Below are 20,494 nucleotides of genomic sequence, written 5' to 3'. Positions count from 1 at the left end.
TCATACGCTCACTGGATGTCATGACAATAAATGTCATGAAGGAAAAGTTTCAATATCTCGCCTTCGCTTTCATTTTGGACCATCTCCAAAAAGACATTTAAAAAAAAGTTTAACATGCGTTCATCAAAGTAGGAAATAATTAGTGTTCTTGAAATACGAAATGGAGGCGGGTCCGGGCTGAATTCCCTCCGGGTTCGGATCCGGACCGGAGTCCGGACTTTGAGAAGCACTGGTTAATACTTTCTCATTTAACACAAAAATAGCTTTAAATAATCTTTTGGGGGTATTTTCACAGTCAAATATAATTTATATAATATAATCAACACATCATGTAATTAATTAGATAAAAATTTTTTATTGAATATCATATTATATTATTATATATTTACCTATATATTATTTATTTGTTTGCTAAGCTTTTAGATATGAATGAATTTTATATGTATGTATTTATATATTATTTTGTAAGATACATTTATTTATATTTTATTATATATGTTCCATTTTAAATAAATATTTATATAAAAAGTTCTAAATAAATAAAATAATTTTTTTTTATCATATAATATGTCAAATATTTCTTCACTTCTGAAATCTTAAAACCAGAAATAAGGTTAAATCAGAAATCAGGTTAAATGAGAAATCAGCACAGAAATTTGTCATCTGACTATATGCCAGATGCAGCACGTAATAAAAGGTAGGGTAAGAAAGCTAATGAAATGTAGTTAATACCTTAAACCAGTTGTGGAGACTGATTTTCTCCAATTCAGTCTGCTCTTTTGGGTCGCTCTGCAGAAAACAGCAAATAAAAAGCAAATGAGAGAAGTCTGATTATTACCTTGAACTTCACACCTGTTCTCTTTCTTTGTTTTACTTTGTAAGATCTCAATTTACAAATTGATCTTTGCTGAAGCGAAGATCTCACCCTGTGACAAGCCATGGTCCAAATGTAATCACTGATCTTGTCCAGATCTCAAGAGCAGAATGACAATCCAGCTGGTGGCCCGACCGGTTCTCGGGTGCTATTTTTTTCTAAATTAAACTCTTAAGGGGGGGCTTGAAGCAGCATTAGGTTCCTGTCATGGCCTTCACAGAGCTTCCTGTCATTTAAATTACACTATTTTCTTTTTCTGAAAGAAACCCAGAAATCAAGTTTAGTCTTTAAATACATTACACAAAAAGCAAAAACATAAAACCAAACAAAGAGAGGAAACATAAATTGGAAATATTACAGAAGGTATAAACATACAGCGATGAAATTTGTCATCTGACTATATGACACTTGCAGTATGTACTGAAAGGTAGCATAAAAAAGCTTATGCCAAAATCATCATCAAATGTAATTAATACCTAAACCATTTGTGGAGAGTGACTTTCTCCAGTTCAATCCGCTGCTTTGGGTCACTCTGCAGACAACAGCAAATAAAATCGCAGCATTCTGTGCAGAAAGAAGGAAGAGACGTCTGATTATTACCTTGAACTTCACACCTGCTCTTTCTTTGTGCTATTTTGTATGATATACAATTACAATTGTTCTTTTCTGAAATGTAGATCTCACCTTTTGACAGGCCATCTTTGGTCCAGATGTACTTATTGATCTGGTCTAGGTCTCGTCTTGCTGGAAAATCTCCACATAGCACTGTAAAGAGGAAGATCCCGAGTGACCAAACCGTCGCTGGTTCCCCATGGTACTCGCCGGTGATCAGATACTTGGGAGGACAGTACTGTTCTGCGCCATGATTAATATCCACAATTATGCAAGAAATTATTCGATTTGCAGAAGTGGATCCCATGCATGGTCATACATACCAGCAAAGGACATGTAACCCGCGTTTTAACCCGAAGGATTTCACCGCATCTGAAGTTGATCAGTTTGACTTCGAGGGTGTCTGGGTTAATCAGAAAGTTTTCTGCCTTAATATCAGGGTGCAACACTCCACGGCGGCAGCACGTTTGAGCTGCAGTTGATGCCTGCCGCATGATAACCCAAGCCAAATCCTCTTCAGTGTTCGCTGTCTGGCTGAGGACAAACCAGTCCAGTTCCTCACAGGGCATGGGCCGCTCTAGGACCATAATGTAGCAGTCCGGCTCCTCCTGTCAGTCCAGAAGCTGGATGATTTCAGGAACCCTGGGGCCTTGTTTTACTCGAATTAACAGAGCGACCTCCAGTGGAACGGGTTTGGGATAACCATCCTAGAAGAAAAACAGTGGTTATGGATATAGGACTTAAACAAGTCCTGGACAAACTGTTGATTAAGATTGAAAAATCAAAAGATCATCATGAAAAACTGAAAACAGTGACACAGTAGAAACAGAGAGAACAAAGACTATACTTACGATGCTGATGAGTTTCTTTTGCCTTTTGGAGATGCAAAAAAAAAAAGAATTTGTGTAAGATTTATATACATTGAATGTGTGCAGAGAGATCATGCATTCCTGAATAGACGTATATAACGTTTTCTGAATTTAAATATAAACTTGTAAAGCACGTCTGACCATTTAAACAGATCTCTAAGACAAGTACAATGCAAGACAAAAATAATGATCTAGATATTGCAAGTAATGAAAACTGGTACCTGAAGGCCATCTTTTAAACGGGTTGCTGCATAAATGTTCCCAACCCTTAAACTCAGCTGAATGCCAATTTCATAGCTGCATGAATTGATGTCTGGTAAAATATAAATAAGAGATTTAAATAAGATTTCTATTAATTAAGACATTACATTAGAAATATAGCCTATGTGCTTTTAAAGATTCACTACAGGACTATTTAAGTGAACTGTGGTAGTCATTTAAGGTGTAAAATATACATTGTTACTCTACATCTTGTTATCAACGATAATTTTTATCGTTTTATTGTTAAAACAAAGTGCATGTTAAAGTAATGCATAAACTGTTAAACTGCTGATTGCAGACTGATTCATGTCTAAATAAGAACAGACTTTGTCTCAAAAGTTAGGCTTATGGTACCAAACTAACCAATAATTGTCCTCTTGTCATTATTAATCTCCATGTCTGCGATCTGAAACAAAAACAGAAATCAGGTTTATTACTGTAGGTCTTAAATCAAAACAGATAATGTATAGAAAACAAATGCACAACAAAGAGAGGCAACATTCTTAAAGTTAAAAAAAAAGGGAAATTTAAGAACAGGTAAAAATATTTCAGAAAGTCTAAACATATAGTGCTACAACTTGTCACCTGAGCAGTGTATGAGGATTGACTATATGATAGTTGTAGCATGTATTTAAAAGTAGCATAAGAAAGCTTGTGTCTATAATCTGATATTTAAACCAAATCAAAAATCCTTCAAAATCATCCAAATGTATTTACCATAAACCAGTTGTGGAGACTGAGTTTCTCCAGTTCAATCCGCTGCTTTGGGCCGATCTGCACACAACAGCAAATAAAATTGCAGCATTCTGTGAAGAAAAAAAGAGAGACATGTCTGATTATTACCTTGAACTTCACACTTGATCTCTTCGATCAACAGTCAATGATCCAAACGACCATCTTTAATTAAGCCATTAGTCTCAGATGTTCCTGAGAATGCTTCTGTTGCTTTATTCTGTCTAGTAAGCTTCATAATTGCAATTATCCTATGTTATAATGCAGATCTCACCTTGTGACAAGCCATCTTTGGCCCGGATGTAATCTTCCATCTTGCACAGGTCTCGTCTGTTTGGAGTTTTCTGGAAAAGTATCACGAACAGGAGGATCCTGAGTGACCACACTGTCGCTGATTCCCCGTGGTACCTGCTGGTCATCAGATACTCGGGAGGACAGTACTGTTTTGTGCCTGGAAGAAAGAGATGTTGTCTGATTTGTACATTTCTATTAACACTAGATATATATATATATATATATATATTATAATGCAAGAAATTATTATCATAAAAGTGGATCCCATTCCATGATGAGAGCTCGACTCACTCACTCGAGTCCTGTGTGAACGGCCCTTAACTCATCACCAAAGTTTGAGACCCACCTTACAGCTCTGAGAAATCATATGTACCAGCAAAGGATGTGTAACCCGCTTCAGTAAGGAAGTCACCGCACCCAAAGTCGATCAGTTTGACTTCAAGGGTGCTTGGGTTAATCAGAATGTTTTCTGCCTTAATGTCGCGGTGCAACACTCCACGTTGGCAGCACGTCTGAGCTGCGGATGTTGCCTGGCGCATGATAAACCGTGCCAAATCCTCTCCAATGCTGCCCTTGTAGTTCTTTATAAATTCATACAGACACTGAGAGGGCATGGGACGCTCTAGAACCATCATGTAGTAGCCAGGCTTCTCCTGCTAGTCCAGAAGCTGTATGATTTCAGGAACCCCGGGGCTTTGATTTGCTCGAATTAACAGAGCGACCTCCAGTGGAACGAGTTTGGGATAACCAGCCTAGAAGAAAGACAGTTGTTATGATGGATATAAGTCCTGGACAAACTGTTGATAGTCTGTTGAAAAATCATTTATAGTCTGTGATTGTTAATATGAGATTTTGAAAACAGTTGCAATAAATGCGTTAAGAATCCATACAACTGCAGCAGTGGAGGACTATTATTCTGCTGCGTGATACTGCAGAAGAACTGATGAAGGCACGGTTTGATCTTCGGCTGACCAATCAGCAGAAAGGGGCGTTTAATTCCCGCCCACGTGTAGAAATCGAATATTCAAGCTGTTTATTCATTTTTCCACCCATGAACGAAAAACTAAAATTTAAGCTGAATTTTCGTTTTTCGTTTTTTTGGAAAATTCCAAGCAAAAGGTGAAACTGACTGAGGTGAAACTCTGTCCTCTGTCTGACAGACTGTAGCTTCAGGGATGTCAACATTACATTACTGTTCGACTCAGCATAGAATACAGCTGGAGGGGCGTCATCCTCGCTGTCCGGCTCAGCATAGAATACAGCTGGAGGAGCGTCATCTTCACTGTCCGGCTCAGCGTAGAATACAGCTGGAGGGGCGTCATCCTCACTGTCCGGCTCAGCATAGAATACAGCTGGAGGAGTGTCATCCTCACTGTCCGGCTCAGCATAGAATACAGCTGGAGGAGCGTCATCCTCACTGTCCGACTCAGCATAGAATACAGCTGGAGGGACGTCATCCTCACTGTCCGGCTCAGCATAGAATACAGCTGGAGGAGCGTCATCCTCACTGTTCGACTCAGCATATAATACAGCTGGAGGGGCGTCATCCTCACTGTTCGGCTCAGCATATAATACAGCTTGAGCAGCGTCATCCTCACTGTTCGACTCAGCATAGAATACAGCTGGAGGGGCATCATCCTCACTGTCCGACTTAGCACATACTGTAGTTTTTGGGACGTCAACACTACAGTCAGACGTGGCACAGTGTAGTTTTTGAGAGACAATTTATGGCTCTGCCTTTAAATAAACTCAATTATAATTACAATTTTCTTAAGGATAAAAAAATCTATTTTAGCTAATGCTATACAATAGGGAGCCCTATTAGAGCACATTACTAAAATATTAAAGGCTGCATTTAACAACAGAGCCCAATCTATTAAATTCAATTTCTATTTATTTTTAGATACAATAACCAACACTAAAAAAAATGTATGCAAACATATAAACTGCACATTTGCACATTGCACTTTTCTAGCAACAAGCTGTGGACACTGAATGACTTGCCTGCGGTAAAGGTAATGCTGTTTTATTGGCATTTTTCCGCGGTTGCAAAACTGATTGAGATTACATGACATGAGCGTGTTTATTTCGCGTTATAACCGGTTGTAACTAGTCGAAAAGAACAAAACACAAACCTTACGATTACAGAATGTAATGTATAGTAATAATGTATCGTGCAGATTTATTCATGGCTATGAAGTGAAACGGATTAAGTTCCGCACGTGCAGCGCCAAGCCACATATGGCTCTCAGTTGTGTGCTATCATCCGGACCATATACCTCAAAAAAATTGTCATCCAAAAGAAAATTCCCTCCAATTCTAAATCCATGGCAAAACAAATACGGTTAAAGTTTGGCCCATATGTGCTCAGCCATGCCATACCTAGGCCAAATGTGACAGCTATCAGCCACATTTGGCCCAAACATTCTTGCTATCTGGGTATGGTCTAATATTGGCATGTATTGTGCGCTGTAAATGTAGCCTATAAGTTGTTGTGATTTAAAAATGAATTAACATGCACTTTACTGATCGCGAGCACTAGAAAACACCATATATGACCATTTATTGTTTAATAAGTGTTAAAATTGTGTTATAATTGTAATTCTGCATGTTATATACTACATATAATATTAACCCAGTGTAAGTCATGCACAGGGTATTGCAGGTGGGAGAAAGGACGTATGCATAGCTTGAAGTGCCTGGTGTTTTTATAAATAAAAAGGAGGTAAGAAAAAAATCAAAACATAAAATATGAGGGAAATAAAATGACTGGTGTGTGTGTGTGTGTGTACATATATGTTGGTGAAAAATGTGTATCCAGAAGTGAGATAAATCTGACAAAAACTATTTTAAGGACACTGAGGGTCAAGGGACACCCTCGACTGTGAGTTGTAAGAGTTGTTGTCATACTGTGTTTCACCCCTAAGTTTTCTGAAACGGAGGCTAAGAAAAGTGGTGAGTGGTTAATTTTGCTTTTATTGTCAATACAGTTTCTATTTTCTCTTCTGTGATGAAGCAATTATTCCACAGTGTCTGAAGTGCACGGCCACATTCACAGAAAATGATAAACTGTAACATAGGCCTTTCATAAGGCATAGGCATTATAATGTATATAGAGAACTTAAATTCAGTGATGCAGTTCAGTTGCTGATACTCATAATACATATTGATAGTAGGCCTACAGTAGGCCTATATTCATTTTGTGAAAATACAGAGATTATGATAATGGATACAATGAAGGTACTTTCATTGTAAAGTTTCATCAATAAGTAGTAGTTATAGATGAGGTTATAAGTGTTTCTAAAGATGGTTTACATAAATGTTAATCACAGTGGTCACTGTAATAACACGCTAAACATATTCACAGAGAAGTGCATGGTACAGTTACACAAGTTCTTCTCTTGCCAGTGATTAAACATATTCAACCACTAGCAATAGTCTCATCTATAGACATGCATGACAATAATCAATTTTTATTTATTTATTTTTATCATTTGAAAATTTAATGAATGCATCTATTGTTTATTCAGTTTTGTGGGAAATGAGAATATATAGTATACATGAACATTTTGATTGTCACAGCATGTAGGCAAACAAGGATGAGCTGGATTTCAACGCAGTTAAATTTTTATTATAAACAAAAATGAAGATAATCCATGAGGAAACAATGAAAACCACAGGCAAATACATACACACAGAAGACAAAGAACTGAACAAACTGAAGATGATATTTACAGAGGATAACAAGGGGTAAAACAAGAAAAATGTGTGCAACATTAGCAGTGTCCTTTGCAATAGACAAGAAGCAAGAACATAGAAAACAGGAACAAAACAGAACCTAAAAGTCCAGAAAACAACATATAACAAGGGGTAAAACAAGAAAAATGTGTGCAACATTAGCAGTGTCCTTTGCAATAGACAAGAAGCAAGAACATAGAAAACAGGAACAAAACACAGCAAATCCATAAAACAGAACCTAAAAGTCCAGAAAACAACATGACTGACAGTAATAAAAGTATGTTATTTTTTAATCAGTATTAACTACCAGCAGTCCTAATACTAATACAGAGTGAACTGTGAGTATAATCAACTCAGGCACATATAGTGAACAAACTGACAATCACCTTATACAAAATTCTTTCATGCATTGTATTTGCCAATCAATATGTGGTAATTTTATTAAATTTGAAACATTTCACAATTTGAGTTCTAATTTCTGTGGTTCTGAGACCATAAATGATAGGGTTACATATTGCAGGAACGAGATGATACATTGCGCTAGTTAAGATTCGTGCATCTCGGGGTATTGTAGCTACTCTATACCCAACAAATGCAGCGGTAACACTGATATAGGCTATTACTATGGTCATTATGTGTGTGGTACATGTGTGAATGGCTTTATGGCGGGATTCACCAGAAGGTGAGCGAAATATAACAACAAAAATGATGACATAAGAGCAAAAAATCAGAAAACAGTCAGCGGATGTTATACCGAAAGCTACTGTAAGAGCTAAATAGTTTTTAGTAAGATCATTACAAGCTAGATTAACAACTGATGTATGCTCACAGAAACTGTGGTAAATCAAATTTGTTCTGCAAAAGGTAAGTGGCACAACTAGACCAACCATGGCAATAATGCTAACAGCGTTCCGAATGCTAAGAATTGCGAAGAAAATAAGCGAGTTTGTCAAACTTACAAAATCATTGTAACGCAAAGGATAAATAATAGCAAAATATCGGTCCACAGCCATCCCAAGTAAGATGGTGGACTGAAAACAAGCAGAAAAATGTAGACAAAACATTTGTATTAGACATTCATGCCGCGTAATTGTATTCATTTCCCACAGAAAGCCAACCAACATCCTTGGAATAAAGTATATTGGCACAAAAAAACCTAAAGCTGCAATCAAACCAATTAGAATATACATGGGAGCATGTAATTTTCTCTCTTTTGCAATAATGATAATCAAAATGCCATTAGCAAATAATGTATAAACTAAGATGATGCAAAAAGGAATGAAGAGTAGTGGTCGGTACCCTTTTAGGTCTGTGAATCCAATCAACTGGAATTCAGTAAAAGAGAAGTTGACTGATCGGTCACCCATTCCGCTTTTTAAAAGTGTGCAGTACAGACCTTCAAAAATAAAGTAACAAGAATAAACAGCAGTTATTCCTCAGAATTTGTAAGCTATTTAATCTCATTACACTGAATGCATTTATTAATCATATTAATGATAAATATTTTAAATTAATCTCATTCTCCAATACATAAAAATGTAAACATTTTAAAGACAATCTAAAGCATAGCTCAACAAAACAAAGAAAATACATGGTTACCTATACAATGTATTAAGCATAAAAAATCGCCAAGAAGAAATCAGCAAAATTATTGTTATTCATATTTAGTTTAAAGCTCTGCTGTCTTCCAGTATCTGTCTGTTCTCTGTGCTGCCTCTCCCTCCACTGAGCAAACTCTTCACTGCTCTTAAATACTCTTTCTTTACCTCCCCCAGCATTGCACAGGGATTTGGGACTTGTTAAATTGGAACACAGTTAGTCACAACAAATCTTTTCTAACAATGCTTTTTGAAAGATTGCTTGGAAGTACAGATATATCATCCGACATTCAACATAAGTGCTGCAATAAATAAATACATATTCAGTATATGGGTAGCTGATGCACAATGATGAATAGAGATTAAAGAATGTTATTAATTTATTTGGGAATCATACTAAAACGTAATATTTAATTGCTTTGACGCATAATAAAATAATAAAGAATAAATAAATGGCAAATTAATGGCATAGTAAAAATATAAAAAGATACTTGAAATGTCAGTGTTATTAATTCAGATTTAACTAAACACAAACATTAAGTAAATCAAATAAGAAAAAGTAAATAATTTTTGTTGCCCAACATGCTCTGCCCCACACAACTGAAAAATTGTGGTGAACTAGGCTGCTTTAAGATACTATTCAAAATCACTAACAAATCAATGATCCCTGGTCTCATTCACTTTAATTGTATGGTAAAAGCAGCATGGCCATTCTGCAAAATATATATTTGTGTTTCACATGTTAATTGTGTAATATACAAAATACACGAGTGGCACAGTGGGTAGCACTGCCACCTCAGAGCAAGTCATGGCTGAGCCTTTCTGGGTTGAGTTGGTGTTGCCCCACAATTCAAAGACATGCAGCATCTGTCCGGGGTGTTTCCCTGCCTAAAGTTTGAGATGCTGGGATAGGCTTCACCATCCACGTCACCCTACAGTTCTGTTTCTGCAATAGTTACTAAGTAAAAAAACAACTTTATTTACAGTTACAACAGTTACACAAGTTCTTCTAATCAATCAATAATTTTTATTTGTATTTATTTTTTATAATTTGACAATTTAATGAACTTCCCACTTGTAATGGTTTTTTTCAGACATGCAAACTTGAAAACGTGCGCACATGGGGATCTTCATGTAAATTGCCCTTTTGTTTACTTTGTAAGTCAGTTTATATTCATTAACATTTACTGTTTGAGCAACTTGGTCATGAGTGGCTAATTATTAGCAGCTGTGTCAAGTGGATGGTTATTTAATTAGCTCTGGAGTGGTTAGAAGTGTCCCTCTCTTTGCACACTTGATCACTTTGGGAATTTCTGATGATCCCTAAGCTCATTTACTCTGTTATCACTGCTTAATTTAGAGCTCTTTCATTGGAGTTAACATAATGAGTATAATAAGTTTGAGCAAATGATCAACCTGTGCCTTCTCATGTAAACAAACAGTGACAATGTATTTGAAACTTTGAAATTAACTTAAACGTATAACTTAACTTCTTTTTTTTCTCAAAATACCAAGTGCAGATACAGTCATCCTGGATAAAGCTTTGGATTAAGTATCTTGCTAAAGGGCACAATATCAGGGCATCAGTGTAATGACTAAAAAGCTAAAATATTAATTTTCTTAATACATTTTGCAAAGGAAATGGATCTAAAACCATATATTACTTGCTGAAAAGATGAGAATGTTTTGCTTCTACTTTTTGGATTGTTCCTATGAACAACAGGATTGTTATCTTTGTAACTCTTTTTACCTGGGTCATCCTATTTTAAGTGTGAACCAACACACCTAAAATAGGGTGTTAGCAGGAAGGATCTACTCTTAAAGGTACAAGCACACTGTTTCCATTTCTTTGAATTTTACTTTTATTAATTTTAATAGAAATGTCCATTTTATAGAGAAAAAAAAACACAGTGTATCCATTTATTACAGTGTTTATGTAAAAGCTAACCAAAGTGGACATTAGTTAGTCAATCAAGAGAGTTTTCTTTACTAACAAGGTGTTTATCTGAAACTCACAGTTGAACAGACTTAAGTTTCTCAGAGTGTGCAGATTAATATGGTTTATTTGGTTATGATCACTGTTTCTGACTACTTATCGAACTACAAACATTTCTGTTTCATTAGCTGTGATTACTAGATAGAAAAAGTGTCAAATTAAAAGTCTGCCCAGACACTCAAATCTTTATCGTTGAGACCTTTACAATAGAAACTCTATTAATATTTGTTTTGAACATTCTCAATAAAGCATTCCTTATTTCTTTTGTCCGCACACCATAAATGATTGGATTGACACTTGCAGGAAATACTATATACATCACACCCAGAAAGGTATTAACATCAACTGGGATTGGAATGTTAAGATTTCGAGAGAGAAAAGTAATACTACCTACAAAGTAAAAGCACATCATAACCATTAAGTGTGTACCACAGGTATGAAATGCTTTCCAACGATCCTCTCCGGCTGCAGCCCCCAACACGACATGCAAGATTTTTACATAGGAGAAGAAAATAACAGATATGTCAATTCCCACAAAACAGATAATCACAACCAATCCCATTGCATTATTTTTGCTTATTGAATCACAGGCCAAGCTAACAAGAGCCATGTGGTCACAGTAGCAATGATGGATAATGTTAGACTCACAAAAAGACAGAGGTGCAGCCAAAGCGACCAGTGTAAACATTATAGTGCCACTCCTGATCAGTGTGAAAAGAAGCACTTTCAAAAACATTGATGAGTTCATGATTTCAGTGTAATGTAATGGCTTGCAAATGGCCACAAAGCGATCTAAAGCCATAGCTAAAAGTATGGTGGATTCTACAGAAGAAAAGAAATGAGTAACAAACATTTGTGTCAAACATCCGGTTAAAGATATCTCATTCAAGTCAAAGAGGAAACCGAGAAGCATTGCTGGGATAATGGCAGTGGGTACAATGATGTCGACAACCGCCAAAGCAGACACTAGTATGTACATAGGACTGTGAAGACTTTCGGTATTTCTGATCACAGAAAGTAACAAAGAATTCCCCACCACAACCAAAACGTAACTTAGAAAAAATGGCAGGAAAAGCAGACGTCTGTATCTGTAGATCTCTGGAAATCCCATAAATAAGAATTTTGTATGTGAGATGTTTGCTCCTTGGAGTTCCTCAATCATGGCACTCTGATTGTGGTGACAGCAACCTATTTCATAGGGTAAGTACAAAAGGATGATTATTTATCAGGTAATTCAATACATATCATGTTTGTGGTGAGCCATATAATTCAGCAACACATCATGACCTCTATATTAAATGTTCCTTGTCACACATTTCACTAAATTGTTGACGTGGAAACTAGACACAATTACTTGAAATTACAGCAAATGTATCATCTATGAAATATCAATCAATTGTCTGGTGCATTTTAAAGTCTTTTCTAGAACCATATACTTGTTGGCACTTAACAACTTTGTACCCAAGCTATTTCTCAGCCTAGCTGTACAGGCATTAACTACAACAATGTATTAACTACTCTTTGTAAATTAGATGTAAAGAAAACTGTCAACAAAACAAATAAACAAGTAATTGTGAAAGTTAAAATTCAAAAGTAAAACCCAAAACCACAGAGAATTCTCACTGGTTTATTTTCAATAGACATATACATTCATTCCTAATGATATAAAAATACATGATCCGTTTTCGGTTCAATTTGGTCATAATTGCTCAGAATCCACTGCATGGTGAAACGTACCTGACCGAGTTTCTTGGTGTCTCTGTCGTTTGGTCATTCACCTGTAGAGCAGATGCCCCCATTAGGACCTGAGGCCATTTGAATGGGAGCATATATACTGTACACTGAGTTTGATCGCTGCTCCCATAGGAATAAGACAAAAAACTATACAGCCACTTACATCATATATTTTGACCTCACTCCAATCACCTAAACAAGCATGAAGGTATTGTTCCAAGAAGAATGAAGCAATTAGGCTACCTGATCATTTTTGTTCGGGTTAATTAGTTCTGCAGAGGGGGGGTCAGTAAGGCAGCTTGAACTCTTGCAACATCCTTGACAACAAACATATTTTAGCTCCATTGCTTCATTGTACTATCGTCCTGCACCTATAAAAGTATTAAATAACTAAATCAAAATATTGAGAATTTAAAAAAAATATAGCGTATACTCAGGGCCGGATTTACCTCTTTTCGTGACATAGGCAAAACTAATTTTTGGGCCCCCCTTCCCTATTAATATAATAGGCCTAATATTACCACCCAAGCAAACAAAAGTATTTCTTAATCAGTGGAAACAGTTACAGTGTTTTCGCAATAAGTGCGTGTGTTCAGTCAATAAAAATCTAATGTAGTTCTTAATTTGTTGAGAACTGAGAAAGACCGTTCCATATAAGCGCTGCGTTGTGGCCACATAACCACTTCGGGAGTGCATTATTTCTCTAATAATTTTAATGGCCTGGAGTCACAACCACACATCAAGAAATTGTTCAGATGATTTGTTTCAAGACATTTGACATGTTTCCGTCCTGAAATCTTGTGTGTGTTTAATACATTTTTTATGCACCTCATCCCAAACCTTCCGTTGCAAATTCCAAAACGTCATTTTAGAGCTGATTGAACTAATTTTTTACGCACCTCATCCCAAACCTTCCGTTGCAAATTCCAAAACGTCTAGATAATGGAGGCTTGAGCCATTGATATGCAGGCTAATGCAGTCTAATGCGGTTATTAGAGAGGGAGAGAGAGATTAAGTGTGTGTGAATACCTGCCTCTATGCGTCTCTCAGGAGCGTTCAGCAGCAGCGTCTATTAATAGCGAATCTTTAAAGTCCCCCTCTCACGTCAAGGGATCGATTCCTATCACTAGCATGCAAAATATACCAATACCAGCACAAAACCAAAAATAAATCAGAGCAAAAAACCCATGAAGCTGTGGTTTAATGTGAATTTAGAACCGCTAACTTGCATTATAACCCGTGGCAACAGTGTAAAAGTAGCCCGGCTTCAGACGCACCTCTCCCGCAGCTGCGTCTGCAATTCACACGCGTATGCTCACAGGGCGAGAATTAACAATCACAAACGGCTGCATTCGAGTCTTCAAGACATTTTAGGACACAACCTCGTCAAGTAAGTAACTTTAACGAATGTTACAGTATTCACTGTAGTTGTCCGCTAGTAAAAACATAGTTTTATCAGTCATTATCCGTGTATGCCATTGTTTTGCGGTTACTACAGTTCAGTGCATGAGAAAATTATTTTCACAAGAAAAAAAATTTAAATGTCATTTTGATGATCAAAGATAAGTTTTAAGGGATAAAATATTTGACTACAGGGGGACTTTAAGTTAAACTGCTTCAAGAACCTCGAGAAATGTCATGTAGCTTTTCATGTAGCTTTTCAGCTGCGAAACTATTTTATTGATAAATTCACGGGGCAGCGCTGACAAGAAGTTTCTGTTCGCGTCTCAGCGTGTGTGCGCGAGTGCCTGTCTGTACTGTGTGTGCATCTGTCAGAGAGACTGGGAGAAGGAAAGCATGATTTCCGTAGCCTACATAAAAAAGGTGGAAGATATGGAAATAGTTTGTCATTTTTTACCATATTGTTTGTTATATTTATTTGCTCAATGTCTTCTGGGGTTTTGGTTCTTTTACTGTTGTAGATAGCCCATAGTATAACAAAAATATTATATATCTCTTCATTGTGTTTGGGCCCCCCTGGACGAGCGAGCATAGGCACGTGCCTAGAATGCCTATGCATAAATCTGGCCTTGTGTATACTCACCAGGGTAGTGAAGTGAAATAGCTGTCAGGTATTTAATGTAAACATTGGCACATTAATATGTGTTATAAATTGAATTTTAATGAATAGGAAATACAACATTACATTTACATTACACTAAAGTCAAACAGTAAACAAACAAACAAACAAAAAAATCCTGTTAAATTTACAGCTATCATGGCTGTTGTGATTGGCAGAAATTCACTGTAAAAATATGGTGACAATGCTTCAGGTATTACAGGATTACATATTGATGCATGTATATTTTACAACTTATAACTGAAAATTTTAATTAAGTGATATAATGTTAATATACCAATCTACTTATACCAAGCCACATGATGAGTCCGAGTACATTGTGGCCTGTCCATAAAAATGGCCAATACTAGTGCTTAGACATTTACAGGGTCAGACACAAAAAGACAAAACTTCATCATAGTAACACATATGACACTAAAATAAAGCAATAAACAATTTAATAACATAAAATGTAACATCTGGGACATAACACAGGACAGATGCATGTTGTCCCCATGAGTCAGCCGCTCTGAGAACTGTGCCACAGCTCTGACATTAATTTAATTACTGTATGTGGCAAATTTATTCAGGGGATCACTTAAAATGGGCCATCTGGTTGGATTTTTTCTATTTTACTGCCATGTAAACAAAATATATAGCATTTGTAATGGCCGTAAATTACAAGGGGTTACAGTAAGTGAGCACTTATGGAAAACAGATTTAAAGTTTCATAATCTGATGAAGTTTATCAGCAAATATAGCATATTCCAAATTCAGTTTATTTGAGTGAAGTTTTGAAATTGTGTAGAACTGAAAATTCTACCTTTGTCCCTATATGACGAAAGGCAGATAAGTCTGGGTATGTTTACATAACAATGTTGTACTAAAAAACAGGAAAGTTCGTCCTTTGCATTTTTGAAAAGTTTGAAAAGTTTTGTATACAGACTACTATGTTGTCAAAATGGTTCTCATTCACACGAATCCACGATACACCTAAAAAGCTGTGCATGTCAGGCCAGTAATTGCCGATTTCACTTTGTAAATAAACTTTGCATCTGTGCACATACGTATAGACCGAACACGTAATATGCAAGTGAATGGCATCACAGTTTTCACACATTCTCGTTTTTGTAGTTTACAGTTTGTTACATTCAGTTTCACACTGTTGCTACAGATATGTTACTTTGTACACTCTTCATATCACAGTCCTGCAAAGATGACAGAAAATTTACTCGAGATTACCGTTAGCTACAAAACGTGAGAGCAGTTGCGTTTTAGATCAGACATATAATGGTGAGTGAGTGCGACATGGCCGCTTCAGTGAATGGTGAGATATTGTCCTAAATAAAATGATCCTGCCATCTCAGTGAGATTTTTTTGAGGATTTACGCATGTGCAGTAGAACGAATTTAACGTTTTCCAACAGTTCATTGTGGATGAGAAACTTCTGGAAAATGTTTGAAAACGTGGACAGAGAGTGTTTTAAAAACAAAAATGCAGTTTTCAAATGTATCTGGATTAATGTACACACAGCATGACACACTCATTTTTGTTCTTGGAGTCCTACTAATGAGTTGATGACCTGAATCAGGTTGGGAAACACTGCTCTAATTTATTACTAATTACTGGACTTTTGTTTGGCTAGGCCCATCTCAAGGGCCCACTAGGTTTTTGTTACTATAACAAATTTCAAAGATACTACTTTGCCAGTAAACACATTAAGTAGCACTCCAGGGGGCGCAGGTTTAAGATTAGATTGGACCATGAGGCACAGTTGACATTACCAAGGGCTCAATTATCTTAGATATATTGGTATTAATTAGAATTTGACCAATCAAAAGTAATATCATACCTGTGTTTTGGGTCAGCTGCTGATTGTGACCAATAATGTGTTTAAAAATAAATGTTATAATGACAAACCTTTTGGCCATGTTTGTAGATCATCACTAATAAATATTTGTAATTAAACTGCAACAAGTGAAATGATGCATTGAAAAAAACGTATGTAGTTTTGATCTAGTGCAAGGCTTTTTTTTGTAAAGGGGTCATATGAACATGCTAAAAATAACATTATTTTGTGTATTTGTTGTAATGCAATGTGTTTAAGGTTCAAAAACACATTATTTCCTTGTATTGGTATTTATTTATTTATTGGATACCAATAAAACAATTCTACCAAACAGAAATCTTCATTAATTTCATTAATAACCAGAATAGATTGCCTAGATTTCACAAGACTATAGGCATTTCCCAATGCCCACACTTGCAGCCTTTGCACTTGACCACTTGTCTACAGTACTTACATGTTGTATTTCTAGTATTTGACCCAAGTGTTCTTACTAGGCATGAAGATTACAAATATTTGTAGAACTTTTGATTACATACTTACTGCATAGTGTTGAAAAATGCAAGTAGAGGTTTTTTATTATTATTACTATTTACACATTTTGATCAAGGTTTAGATGATTAGAACAAATTTTGATACTCTTGCTCTGTTCAGTTCATTTGAAAAAGTGTGAACACTTGCCATCCAAACCTTGGTGTGCGTCTAAAGCCCTAAACACACTGCACGATTTTCGGCTGTCCCAGACGAAAGATTGGCATCGTGAAACAATCGTGGCGATTTCTGTGATCGTGGCTCCTAATCGGTGGGCCTGTGTCGTGCAGTGAGAGGTTAAAAGACGGATGTTTTCACAGTCTTGCGACCAAAGATAGCCTACGATACAGCATGATCATCACACAATGTGTTTGCTGGTACGATCCACGTTTACGGACCAACCAATAAAAATGCGACATGAAATCAATGCGACATGGCGCTAAAACATAAAACTGCTTACCTCAAGCTCGTATGCCTTCCTCTTTCGCCGCTTCTACTTTTTTCAGCACACATAAAAAATACAACTGCTAAAGTGTGATTTATCATGCTCTTTTGTTTACCACTAGCGCATGCTGATGACATTTTATTCTACTATAGTAACGTGTATCGTATCGTACGAGTAAATAGGTGTCATCATCGTACAGTCTACACACATATCGTAACCAACTTTATCAGATCCATGTCGCACAGTGTGATATGCAGTGATCTTATAGGATTGCTAAAATCGTGCAGTGTTTTAACTTAATTTCCATCGATATTATCGACTTGATTGCACAGATACTATTTAAACTGAACTTAGCTGGACGATGACATCACTAAATTCAACGATGAACTGCCTTTAACTGAAATGGGAGGCATCTCAAACTAGAGAATGCAGTGTAAGTTAAGTGCATTTCTGAAATAGCAGTACCTTATCAGTTACCATGGTAAGTAAACTTGACCTGGTTGGGAGCAGGTTTTCTTTGGTAAATTAACAGTTTCTTTCGGTCTTCTCCCCCTTTTTAAAGCGGAAGTGGTTTTTAAATACCTAATTCATTCATTCAGTAGATTTCATCATACAGGATCTAAGTGACTAAAATGGCATGTCCTTTTATAAAGGATCCTGTAGAGGAGGAGGCTGCATTAATTTGTAGGGAGTTACATTTACGTTGGGAGAGGATTTTGAGCCACCAAGTGGATTTTTTTTGTGTCATATTCCTGTGCACTTTTTTAAACTTTTAAAGTTTTTTTAAAGTTTTTTTTTTCTTCCCCAATCAGATACAGTATATCAGAATCAGAATATCAGAATCAGAATGAGCTTTATTGCCAGGTATGTTTACGCATACGAGGAATTTGTTTTCGTGACAGAAGCTTCCACAGTGTAACAGAATGACAGTGACAGAACAAAAAAACACAGATAATAAAAAATAAAAATAAATAAAAAATAGAACAAGTAAAATAAGGAATAAAAAATATACAAATCGACATGTACAGGTATATAACAATAGACAGTTGTATGTACAGGTATATTATGTGCATATTATATATCAATTAGATAGTCAATTAGATCTTTCCATAATTTCATCCACCCTTACATTAGTAACATCAGCCATCATGGTCATGTTTTTACATCCCAGCAGATTGTTTGTTTTGCCTTACGTTTCTTCGCAAATGGTAGATCCTGTATAACATAAGGATGCAGAGCACATTTGGAAGGCCATTGTATACAGAATAGCATGGAAAGTGCGCTTCAATCTCAAGTGCTTTCTGGGAATTTTTGTGTTGTTTCCTGGGTGAAACCAATGAGAGCCAAGAGAAGTTTCACATGATTGCAGGTCAGTGCTGTAGAAATCAGAGTAAATTAGGCTAATCTGATAACAGATATAATGATAACATATAATCCCAAATAATGAGATCAAGTAGACCGGCTCTGATCATGACTCACATATGTATTGTTAGTCAATGCTGAGCAACATGCTGGAATTTGAAATGTATGTACTAAACACTTATTCAAAAGTATACACTATACACTTATATTTCTACATTTCTATGCCCCTGTATAGCACTTTGTCATGATTGTCTGGGGAAAATGACTGTAACCCCTGTTCCCCGAGAAGGGAATGAGATGCTGCATTATATGACACTTTGGGGAACACCTTCAGTGTGCAAGTGTCTGAAGCATGTGTGAAACTAGTCCAATCCTAAATGATGTTGTGTCATGCTGTGGTGAGTGACGTGGTATGTGACGACAGACACGGAACTACAAAGGGACGCCGGTACACAGTAGCGCTAGCTTTTGATAGGCCAAAGCAAGTCGCTCTCAGGCAAACTGAGGTGTGGTAAAGAGACACAAAGCTCAATCCCTTCAAGGAACTCGAGCTGCGTCATATGACACTTTGGGGAACGAGATACCCACTGCACCACACCAGATAATGCCTGACCTAGAGTGATCTGTCCAGGCACAATTTAGGACGAGAGTACCTGTGCCCCAGGCGTAGAAGAAAGGTGCAGACTGTAAAACCTCATGAAAGTATGTGGGGTGGCCCAGCCTGCAGCGTCACATATTTCCTGCAAGGAGGCCCCTGAAAGAAAGGCTTTAGAAGATGCTATAGACCTTTATTACACTTCCGCGTTCGAAGAGCGGAAGTTTCAAATAGTAGCGTAAAAAAACTTCCACTGCAGCCTGTATCAATGGCAGTGCCCATAGCACGAGATTGTTGTGATTTATTTTTGTAAAATTCAGCACAGATACGTCTTCTAACCACACCAAACTCAGTTTACAATTATTAATTGAGTATTGTGAAACCAAGGTAGATGGTTTCATTAAATATTCCGATGTATATTTCGTGACTTAAAAGGGATCGCGCAAGCCATGCTGTATGTGCATGCACAATACTTCAGAGTCTGACCACCTTATTTTATTACAGAACTGCAAGAAAACAATACAAACAGCATATCATATTAAAGAGCATTTCTAAGACTAAGGACTGTTTTAGATGGTTAAATTAATGGTTTGGGGGGAAACGTATTGCATTAAACTATTGTGCTTAGGCTACATATTTAATGCACGCACTTTACGATGCAATTCTCAATAATTATATCAAATTAAAGTTGTTCAAATAAACAAATATTTCCAACCCATAGATTATAACATAACCAGATTGATCATCTTAAACGAGTCATATCCTCCGTGATTGAGTGCAATGATTCAACAGCATTGTACTGTACACAAAAATGGGAGGTTATTATGGGGAAGTCGTGGCCTAATGGTTAGAGAGTCGGACTCGTAACCCAAAGGTTGCGGGTTCGAGTTTCGTACCGGCAGGGATTGTAGGTGGGGGGAGTGAATGTACAGCGCTCTCTCCCACCTT

At 36.7% G+C, this 20,494-nt stretch overlaps 2 protein-coding genes and 2 pseudogenes across 2 annotated transcripts; all 4 read right to left on the bottom strand.

Annotated features, from left to right (window-relative positions):
- LOC107730980 (putative olfactory receptor 52P1) overlaps window positions 1-940 on the bottom strand; it is an 8,948-nt pseudogene extending 8,008 nt beyond the window's left edge.
- Window positions 941-1,343: 403 nt separating this feature from the next.
- Window positions 1,344-4,388, bottom strand: LOC107730979 (serine/threonine-protein kinase pim-1-like; annotated as a pseudogene).
- A 3,414-nt stretch (window positions 4,389-7,802) lies between these two features.
- or55c1 (odorant receptor family 55, subfamily C, member 1) lies at window positions 7,803-8,747 on the bottom strand. Its single transcript, XM_016541948.1, has one exon. It carries the CDS (start codon window positions 8,745-8,747, stop codon window positions 7,803-7,805), a length of 945 nt encoding a protein of 314 aa, XP_016397434.1.
- A 2,405-nt stretch (window positions 8,748-11,152) lies between these two features.
- On the bottom strand, window positions 11,153-12,136 carry or55e1 (odorant receptor, family 55, subfamily E, member 1). The gene has a single exon (XM_016541938.1). The coding sequence runs from the start codon at window positions 12,134-12,136 to the stop codon at window positions 11,153-11,155; it is 984 nt and encodes a 327-aa protein (XP_016397424.1).
- Between the last annotated feature and the right edge of the window lie 8,358 nt (window positions 12,137-20,494).

Source organism: Sinocyclocheilus rhinocerous, unplaced genomic scaffold (genome assembly GCF_001515625.1).
Source record: "Sinocyclocheilus rhinocerous isolate Xijiao unplaced genomic scaffold, SAMN03320098_v1.1 scaffold1270, whole genome shotgun sequence".
NCBI classification, from domain to species: domain Eukaryota; kingdom Metazoa; phylum Chordata; class Actinopteri; order Cypriniformes; family Cyprinidae; genus Sinocyclocheilus; species Sinocyclocheilus rhinocerous.
The sequence above is the reverse complement of the archived record's forward strand: the minus strand, read 5'-3'. Positions and strand labels throughout refer to the sequence as shown.

Excerpts from the sequence above, each read along its gene's own strand:
- or55c1 (XM_016541948.1), bottom strand. The coding sequence starts at position 8,747 with ATGGGTGACCGATCAGTCAACTTCTCTTTTACTGAATTCCAGTTGATT.
- or55e1 (XM_016541938.1), bottom strand. The coding sequence starts at position 12,136 with ATGATTGAGGAACTCCAAGGAGCAAACATCTCACATACAAAATTCTTA.